Genomic DNA, 9,963 nt, shown 5'->3' with positions numbered 1-9,963 from the left:
GCCACGCAATTTTTTGATATGTGACCCCTCCCCCTGCAAGTTGAAGGGCGATCCTCGACCATGAGATGCTTATCTTCCAGAGGTTCAACCAGACTATTCATTTAATTGAACGCCACCATTGCACTATTCGTTTTGTAATGAAATGTCTCTTTAAATACTACGCAATATAAGATGTAATAAATACACAATGCTAAGGAGATTGCTAGTGTTTGCTTTTATACAGAAGCCTCGCTTGCCCATTTATACTGATAAGATTCTCCGCAGATTGTTATAGTTTGGTTAGACATTTTCTTACGCTTCTTATCTGTGTTACGTCACATCTATATCCTCTTGGCACACTGAGGATCCCCTTAGATATCTTTCTAGTAATCCAGAAAGCATTTGCAAAAAGCGTTATTGAAACAAAACAAAGATATGTTCCATATGGAAAGCACCTGCTGGGCATCTAGTGGTATGAGCGCCTGGGTTTTCTATCTATCTATATACTGTCCATGTTTTGCCAAAAAGGAGGTTACAATATTTCCTGCTCATCATTGAGAAACTTTTCAGTGGCTTAGCAAAGGTATCTGGGGCCCTAAGGAAAGAGACGGGGCCCCTATTTACGAACTCCAAGAAAGCCTCATTCAAGAGTTTAGAGCATGTAATGTAGACAAGATGTTCGCGTTAACTATGGGTGAGCAGAGTTAAATGCTTCAGTTAAGAAACTTTGAAAGTTGTTGAAAATAAGATAAACATGAGGGGTATCTTAAAAACATATATAAAAAGCTTGGTTTGCCACTTTTGATCGGAGACTCTAGTTATCTAACTAAGGTGCCTTAAACGAAAACTGACATTTTTGGTCCTTTTCTTTTTCATCAATATATTTTAGGTGCGTAAAAACACCGCAAGTTTCCTGAGTTCAATTTCTCATTTTTGTCCAAGTAAGATATTTTTGCCAAATTAGACGTAGAAAATTCTTTTTGTCAGAGTAAGGCCATGAAATCTTTGGACCTGTTACAGTCATCGAGGCTGCAGCTGATGAATAATGGTTTGAAAGTATGACGTAATTTTATATTAGACCCAATTTGTCGTTTGTTATCGAGGAGATGCTTATGGGTGCCCATCAATTGTCATATGACTGAGAAATCAGCTGAATTATGCCTTTTTCAAGAAATATGTCATAGTTTTTCAGTTCTTTCAATTTCAATACCTTGTAATCCTTTTCATTTTTTCTTCTCTTTACCGCATAAATTATTCTCTTCCCTACCTCAATTTTTCGATTTTTTTATCTTGTATTTATAAAAATTATAAATTTGATGTGACATTTGATCAAAGTTTTAAATAGAAATGAGATTTTCAGCAGATTGCCTATTTATTTTTTTCGATTTTTCACTTATGGTAATAATTTCATTTTTTGCCTACCATCCCGTAGTTACAAATTCTTCCAAATTGTAAATTTTAGAGTAAAATCCCGTTGCTTGAGCAATCTAAAAACTTTAAGGAGTGCCATAAAACAAAAAATCCAAAAACTTAGCAAGAAGATTTATGAATAGTAATCAGAAAATTCGATATAATCCGTTCTCTAAAATTCCTTTGCTTTATATATGGTTTCTGTTATTGTATTAAATATTTTACCAACGTGATAGAAAGTTGTTTGCAGAAGACACCTAGATGGTCACTGAAGTTTGCAATGCTTTTTCATTTTAACTCAAATCAAACCTTTGAAGTCTTAATAGATCCTGCAGCACTTCTTTTTTATGCCACACCCTTCCCCACAAGGATTGGCTTTCTTTAATGTTAGTGTTTAATAGGCATTTTAAATAAGGCATTGACGAACTCATGGAACGAAGATGTTACAATACGTTGTTAGGCAGACGTCTTTGATCTAAATTAAAGGCACAATAGTAGACTGTGACAGTCTATCTACCGGGAATTCTAGACTTTGACGTAGTAAGCAATTTTCTTTCTCGTCCTCTTTTTCCTGTCTCCAGTAACGTGGCGAGGAGGGTGAAGGATTGATAGTATGTAGTATCCAATAAAATCTCAAATCTGCAATAAGGTAAATACCTCAGAGAGGTAAATACCTCAGAAAACGAGAAATAAGAAAATAGAGTTATGTTGGAGACGCAGTTGACACCCGCTACTCTGATCCGTCCACTGTCTCGAAAGTTTTCAATTTATTGTCACTTTGATATCGGGGTTTTCTAGAAAAGTCACTCTCTTTCTCGTCGGCCTGCTATCTCGAGCCCTTTTCAATTTCATGTTGAGGAAATTAACGAATTTGAGGATGTGGAATGAAGAAAAGGGCCAGCCACACCAGTTCAGTTCAGTTCAGTTTCATATTTTAAAATTCCATTACACACACCTTCAATTGAAACTACATGTACATATACAGAAAATGAATTACAGAGAAACTGAATACCAAATACAAGATACAAAGAAAACTTAATGGAAAAGAAAGTGTATGGAGGGGAATTTTTTGAGGAGGAACTCTCTCAATAGGTAACCTAATCGACGAGAGAGCACCCCCTTTAGCCATACTTTGTATGAAAAGAAAAAAAATTGATTGGATTCATTTTATAGTTGCTGTCACTAGCAACAATCAATTCTTGTAACTTTTGTCAAATAAATATGATTCAGGTTTTTACGAAAACTAATAACAGAATGGGATTTCTTTACTCCAACGGAAATGGCATTCCACATCTTTGCACCATAGAAACACAAAGGTACATATGATTGTTATCGTGTTTGATTATAAACCAACCATTGGCGTGTTGAACCAAAGATTGCACGTACAAATTTTTTTTTCAAAATGGGCATTTTGAAGGGCGTGGCCAGGTACCACGGAGCGTTGAGAAAAGTGGGAGGTCTAAAAAAAGTGGGGGGGGGGGGGGGGGCTAAAACCTTTTAAAAAGAGGCTTTACAGTTTAGTACAAAATATTGGGCATTTTTTGCAAAAAGTGGCTGAAGCCCCCAAGCCCCCTCCTGCTCCGCGGTGCCTGGTGGCCTGCGAAAATTGGGTAGAGGAAGGCCTTCTTTATTCATTTCCTTTGCTTTTTTTCTAGTGTCATTTGCAAAATGAATTGTAAACTCGTCGTCAAATCACGTCAACCGTGCACATGGCTTTGATATCTCTATCTTGAGTTTTTTTCATGTGTTCGTCAGCTGATTTAATTGTATATAGTATTGTTTTTATCTTTAATGTTCTTATTGTAATTTTGGATTTAATAATTGAATTTTGAACAACTTACTTAAATGACGTAACGTGTAATTAATTGATTTGCTGAAAATGTTTTTTTTTGAGTTTGAGTGAGTTTCGGACCCTCTGTAGCTTTGAAGGTTTCGCCGTGCTATGCAGGAGCCCCTGGTGCCCCTGGTGCCCAGTGACTACTTTGTGTAAACGAGGCTGTGATTGGTGTTGTGACTGATTGTGGTACTTCCTGAAAGGGTACACCCAAGTTATGCGAAGCTACAGAAACGGTTGTTTGGACGGTATAATTGGGAAATATGACTGTTTCCTGGAGGCCTGTCGAGCCAGTGAAGTATGCTGTCGGTAAGTTCATGGTTTCATTGAGCTAAAAACGGTAGAATAGAATTCGAGACTACTTAAAACTCACCTCACTTTAGATAGAATGGCCTAGAGTGGGGGCTTATGATTTTATATAAGGCATTGACGAATTCATGGAACAAAGGTGTTATAATATGATGTTACAATTCAAGAAGTGTGGTTCGCTGTTCTGAATCAGAATGTTTTTGGGAAACATTGAGAGTGTTTAGATGATAGGCCAAAGTTTATTGTTCTAAGAATTAAAGTAAAGTCATCAATGCTAAGAAGCTAAAACAGATTTACTTTTACCACCGAGAGTTGTTATTTGACGCACCTTTTTAGTTGATATCATCTACTTAAAACCTAGGTAGATATATATTGCTTCACAGACATTTTCTATTTGATCGCTTTTTTTTCTTTACTAGGCAATAAAATGTAGGGAGAATGAAGAATCTTTCATCATAACAGCAATTAATGACTAAAAATTCAAGGTTATGATGAAGCAACAATTTTCACCTTAACTTCTTAAAATTTCAATGTTTAAAACTAGAATTTTTGTCTTATCTTTTAGAGCTACTGTTATCTGGTTTGTTTGTCATACTTCAAATCTTATCAGAAATCTTTCTCTCCATAGCAATTTGTCAATATTCTGGAAAGCATGACTATTGTCTTTCATTACAACTTGGTGAGATTGTTGCAATCAAGGAAACACATAAAGGTGGGTTACCTTTTTGATGGAATCAAAAGGAAACCTTACTTTTAGATATAAAGATTTATAAAAAATTCAAAACACAAGTTGATGTCCAATCAATTTTCATTTTCTTTGCCTTTTGTCTCTTCAGTCTTTGTGAAAATTGGCTTCTTATTGTGTTTTTCACTTTTCCAAGTTGTAGGGCCCTTTTTTGATAGAAGATTTCAACTTAGATTTTTTATTTGATTTGAATTCATTTAGCTACTAGGTAAAGTAAATTTGAAAAATAAGTTCATGACTGTTGTATACAATATAATGTGTATAATGTGGGTAAGATCACAAAATTTACAGAATAAGAAATTACAATGGAAAATATTTAGGCAACAAGAAAGACTCTAACAAGTTTTTTGTGTTTGTTATCAAAAATTAATTTTTAAAAATCATTTAGAATAAGAAGCATTATACAATCATTGAAATTTCCTGCTCTCATGCAGAGGTCTAGTCTTCTTTCAATAGACTAATTCGACTTACGGCCTCATTTTGAAAAAAATTTCAAATTATTTTGTACAAAATTTTTGACCTCAGATTCAGATTGCGAGCAATGATTTTAATAGCCTTCGAATTTTCCCTATGGTATTGCTCACGATATTGATCTTATGATGACAAAAAGATAAAAATGTTATAAGGGATTTGACCATGATTGGCGACTAGGGGGGTAAAGTTCCCCCCCGAATGTTTTTTTGCGGTCAAATCCCTTACAAGTTTTCAAACTTCATTTCTCCGTAACATCTAAAATACAAGCACAAACAATATGAAAAATTGTATCCAGCCTAAAATTATGGTGATAAAACCAAATCTGAGCTTTAGAAAGTCGTATAATTAGATTAGGAGAAATTTTCAAAACTAGGCCGTAAGTCAAATTGTTGTATCAATGTGCTTTAGATGCAAAATTAGTTTTACAGAATAAGGTAATGCTAAGGACTTTTGGCAGGGCATCAAGCTTCTAATCTGTAACTGAATTTCTAGTAATCTGTAATGGTTCTTGAGTAGAACAGACCTTTCAACACAATAAAGTGTATTCTTTTGAGCAAGAGTTGATTGTTATTTAGCATTCACTGTGAAGATAGACAATTTATTTCAGTAACTTTCAATATATTAAAAATTCCATTTAGAACATTGAACCTGAATCAATTCAATTTCAGTTCATTACTTATGAAAAAAATTTGAAGAGGAATAGTCACACATTAATTTTCAAAGGCAGTCACTGTTGAAACAATTTGGGCTCTCTCCTGGGGATTCTTCTATTCTGTGTTATTTCACAAGTTAACACATTTCTTAGTCAAAAGTCAAAGACACTATACACAATAGAGCTCCTAATCTCCTGTTGAATTTGTAAGGAAATGTAATGAAATGTAGGGGACAACAAGAAAATGAGCCATAGGAAAACATAGGGGGGGGGGGGGCACAGATGCGCCATAGCGGAACAAAGCAAACATTGAATGGGAGCACTGAATTTGAGGAAAGCAGCTGTCTTTCTGCAAATTGTAAATCCCAACTGCAAATTATCTTGCAAATTATCTTAAAGACCATTTTTGTTTCATAAAGACACTGTTTTAAAACCCTTCCTTCTCACTTCCAATATATGTCATTTTATAATGGTAGAGCATTACTTTGTGTATATAAGGATACCTGATCAACATAATCGATGTTATGTTGATCACTATCTTAACAAATCTAACAAGACAACATTGATAAAAGCTTGATATCTTTATCTTTTATCATTCCAGAATGGTATAGGGGGTTCTCACTGAGAAACAAAAACGTCTGGGTATGCTATTACATATTATACAAATTATTATGATTTTATCTGTATTTGAACTATAATACAAACACGAAAATTGCTGGCTATGCTCAATATTTTTAGTTAATCCGAGTTTTCTGTTTAATTGTATGATTTTTTAGGGAATATTTCCTGCAACACATGTACATGTCAAAGACCATAATTTGGATCGACAAGGGTAAGATTTAGATTGTATTCAGCTTAAAAGTTTTCTAAATTAGTTAAGTAGAATAAAGACATTTTAATAAAGTGACAATCAAGAGGTTTGATTTTTAGAAAGCGGCTATTACTCGTATTTGCTTTGGAAAATCACTCCAATCGGGAATTCCCAAAGCCCATAACCCTTAACTGGCTATAGCAAAGTTTTACACTGTAGAATGTTTATGAATTCAATTCAGGTAGATCAGTTTTCCATACATAAAATTTAAACATATTTTTTGTACTATGATGAGAATTAGACGGGGAGTGATTTGACAAAAAAATCACCATTTGAAATTATGATTTTATGCCAATTTCTATTTTGCATTTTTCTATTTTGTCAAGTAATCATTATCTTTTTCTTCAAAATCCTGCCTTTTTTATGATGTCAGATACTTGTGTGGTATAAGGGTTGCAATCAGCAGTAATTATATAATTCATTTGAAGAAAAAATAGTGCTATATTATTTGTACCAATCTTCTCTTCAGATATGTAGGATTCACAAACTTCAGAATCATTCTTAAGTGCTTCTTTAAATAATTCATTTTTGAAAACCTTTAATTACAAAATGTACATTTGCAATTTATATTTTGATCTTTTGAAAGGATTTTTTGCATGTTACTTGTCAAGGTTTTGGGTTTGGTTTTTCTATATTACGGGTTTGTTAAAATATGCCTCATTTTATTTTGAAAATGCAAGGATGAAATATTTTTAGAGCACTGAAATGGTAAAGCTAACTTGAACAATCTGTATTTTAAATATCAGGCAAAATGTTGAAGCATCAAAGAAAGAGCTGCCAATTGTAGAGGAAGTTACATCGGTTCTGAGAGAATGGGGTATGATATGGAAGGAGCTGTTTGTGGTATGGGCTGATTTCTTTTAGATATCAGTATAGACGAATTAAAAATTTGTTTAAGAATCCTAAGATGCAAGTTTTGCCTATTGATTTTACAGGCCTACCCTTTGATGTTATAAAGGACTGATAGCAAAATGATGTTGAATAACCAATTTTGTATGCTTTTGTTTATTGTTTGGGAACTCTGCCAAAAACCTTCTAAAAGTAGTTGCATGTTTAAAAAGTTTCAGCCAGTCTTCTTTGAATATGTTTAGAAACACTATTTGAAGGCCTCACATCTGATAATTATGGAATAGAACTGATGAATTGCAGATCATGCATACATTTCACATTGCTTGAAGAAAAACTGCCATGTAAAATTTCCCCGTTACATGTTATTCAAAACCCTTATTCCATAGAAACAAGAAACAGAACTGTTTCAAGACATTCGCCAGCTGATGATGGAGCTTATGAACTGGAGAAGGCAAATTATCTCAGGAACTCTTACTGCGGTAACGAACGTTTTGATAAAAGTCTGCCTTATTTATCTTAGTATTTTGATTGATAGGTGAGTTGTTTACAAGCTGTCAGCCATAGAATGCGATTTATACCGTATAATGCCTACTTTGTGTAATAAATATAATTTTTGTCAATACCTATTAAGAAAAATCAGCTAACAGTATTTCAGTTAGTCCTTTTCAATCAATTTTGTAGTTTCTTAGGCTTTCTGATACACTAGTTACAGTTGAAAGTACGAGTTTCAGTGTTTGCTTTATAAAATAAAAGATAAGACACAATGAATTGGAGGTAGTGAAATGGATGGAATGGAGTGAAGTTAACGAGAAGGCGCATTCTCAGGAAACGTGTGACTCATTCTACAAGGACAGGGATGCCGAAGCACATTTTAGAATTGGGGGTCTAGGTAGCTTGGCAAACATTTTTGGTAGTTTGCCACCATTATTTTTGGTGCCTTAACCTTGATTTTATACTTCAGCAAAAATGATGGCTGGGGGCGAGGGGGGGGGCTACAGCCCACAGCTACCAAGGTTCCACCGTGCCTAAAGGAATAGGATATTTTACTACTTAGGAAGATGAAATATTTTGAGAAAGTTTGGTTTTTGTTTTAGGACCAAGTTCAGCAATTGAAGCGTGATATTGCGAATAAGATTGATTATGGAAACAGGTAACTTAAATCGTATTTTCCTTTGGCGTTGTTTTTGTTCAAAGTTTTGCACTTTACTTTTATTATTTTGTATATTGTCAGCGTTAACGTGTATCTACTCTGTCCTTTCCAGGAAACTTGGCCTTGATCTAGTTGTTAGAGACAACGCTGGGAATATTATCAATCTGGAAGAAACTGGAGTCATCGAACTTTATAAGCGTGTATGAATATTTTTATTAAAAAGTCCCTGTTTGTTGACCCTTTGTTAAGGAATTTTTTGCCTAATGATTGAATGAAAATTTACGAAAGTTAGTGTAAGTTATTAGACAGTTCTATACGTGAAAAGGGTTTGCCAGTGTAATTATAGTTTTGTTGAAAAACTTTGAACCAACAATTCTTATGGCTGCTTATCCGGCTTTTCAATATATTTCGATGTCTAAATATCAGATATATATATCAGTTGACTAAGTACTTTTTGCTTACTGCTTTAGTAGCCATTTTTCCGGTTTTTGAGCACTCTGTAGTTAACTTATATTAAGTAGGGAGAATGTTTTGTTTTTATAGCACCTTGAATCATCGCAAAGAACTCAAAACAGTGTAAGTTGTTCACATTCAGTTTTCCTGCATTTAGCGATTGCAAATTCTTTGATTTGATTGACGTACTTTGCCTTGATTGACATTATCAATCAGGTTCAGCTGCTTCTCGTTTACAAAAAGACGCTGAATCATTGGATCTAGGCTCAGAAGAAGATGTAAAGCTCATTTTATAGAAAGAGGGAAAAATCAAGTATTCGACAAAATGAGACCAGTTTTTCAGTCTCATCGTCAGCTTAATGAAAAGTTTGTCGTTTGTCAGTCTGTCGTAAAGTGATCAGGAGAGGTGGACACAAAGTTGTCAACTCATATGAAACAAGCAATATTTAGATTACAATCTGTCCAATCTAGATGACAGTTTTGCTTGCCGTAAAAAAGATTGGAATTTTCATGGGATGATTGTAAATTCAAAATAATCTTTTGAAGCTCGAATTGTTAGCGTTAATTCTCAAATATACTTGCAATAGTTGTCTCTGTGTAATGTTTTTTGTTATTACAATTTCAGTTTTTAAAGAAAATAACCAATGATTGTAATTGGTACAAAACGTTATTGTTAGTATATAAGCGACTTGTCTTAAGAAATTGTTTTTACAGCCTGATGGTCGGATGTCTAGAAGGTCCCAGAAGTCAATCAGCGCATACAGCAGCCATAATTTGTATGTTAACATAAAAAATGTTATCTGCAAGATTGGGGATGATTCAGAAGTTTATATTGCACTGTATGATGGCAGAGAGAATGTTTTTATCAGGTAATTTGACCAACAGGATTTGTTATAAACTGTACATCAACAAAATGTTCCTGGTAATTTGCATGCTTCTGAGATTCCAAAGTTCCCCTTTAAAGACGATTTTTAATATTAAGTGTTTGTAGAAAAACTATTCCAACTCATTACTGTATGTGTAGAGCAGTAAAAAAATGTCATACCGTTCAAAGACATTGCTGGGGTTGTTTTGTTATTATGCGGACAATAGAAAGGCAATAACCAGCTTACTATCTTTCTTGCTTAATATCTTCTTAATTTCAAATAGATACTAAACATTTTTATGTTCTAGCATAATGTTATTGAAAGACCCCGAAGTTTTGATAAACTTTTCGTAGACCTCTTTCTATGCTGGT

The 9,963-nt window shown here is 34.0% G+C and overlaps 1 protein-coding gene across 1 annotated transcript in view; it reads left to right on the top strand.

The window, feature by feature from the left end:
- The first annotated feature begins 3,374 nt into the window (after positions 1 to 3,374).
- The window catches only part of LOC135695901 (dedicator of cytokinesis protein 1), a 35,273-nt gene continuing 28,684 nt past the window's right edge, over positions 3,375 to 9,963 (top strand). The window contains exons 1-10 of the mRNA XM_065215113.2: positions 3,375 to 3,532; positions 4,161 to 4,244; positions 6,005 to 6,045; positions 6,180 to 6,235; positions 7,021 to 7,117; positions 7,510 to 7,602; positions 8,218 to 8,273; positions 8,386 to 8,473; positions 8,817 to 8,849; positions 9,441 to 9,595. Of these exons, the coding sequence (XP_065071185.2) occupies positions 3,487 to 3,532; positions 4,161 to 4,244; positions 6,005 to 6,045; positions 6,180 to 6,235; positions 7,021 to 7,117; positions 7,510 to 7,602; positions 8,218 to 8,273; positions 8,386 to 8,473; positions 8,817 to 8,849; positions 9,441 to 9,595 (749 nt within the window). The 5' untranslated portion in view covers positions 3,375 to 3,486. The remainder of the gene's footprint in view (positions 3,533 to 4,160; positions 4,245 to 6,004; positions 6,046 to 6,179; positions 6,236 to 7,020; positions 7,118 to 7,509; positions 7,603 to 8,217; positions 8,274 to 8,385; positions 8,474 to 8,816; positions 8,850 to 9,440; positions 9,596 to 9,963) is intronic.

Source organism: Rhopilema esculentum, chromosome 14, assembly GCF_057945365.1.
Source record: "Rhopilema esculentum isolate cy_ngs chromosome 14, ASM5794536v1, whole genome shotgun sequence".
Taxonomy (NCBI): domain Eukaryota; kingdom Metazoa; phylum Cnidaria; class Scyphozoa; order Rhizostomeae; family Rhizostomatidae; genus Rhopilema; species Rhopilema esculentum.
This window is presented reverse-complemented; position numbering and strand designations above follow the sequence as displayed.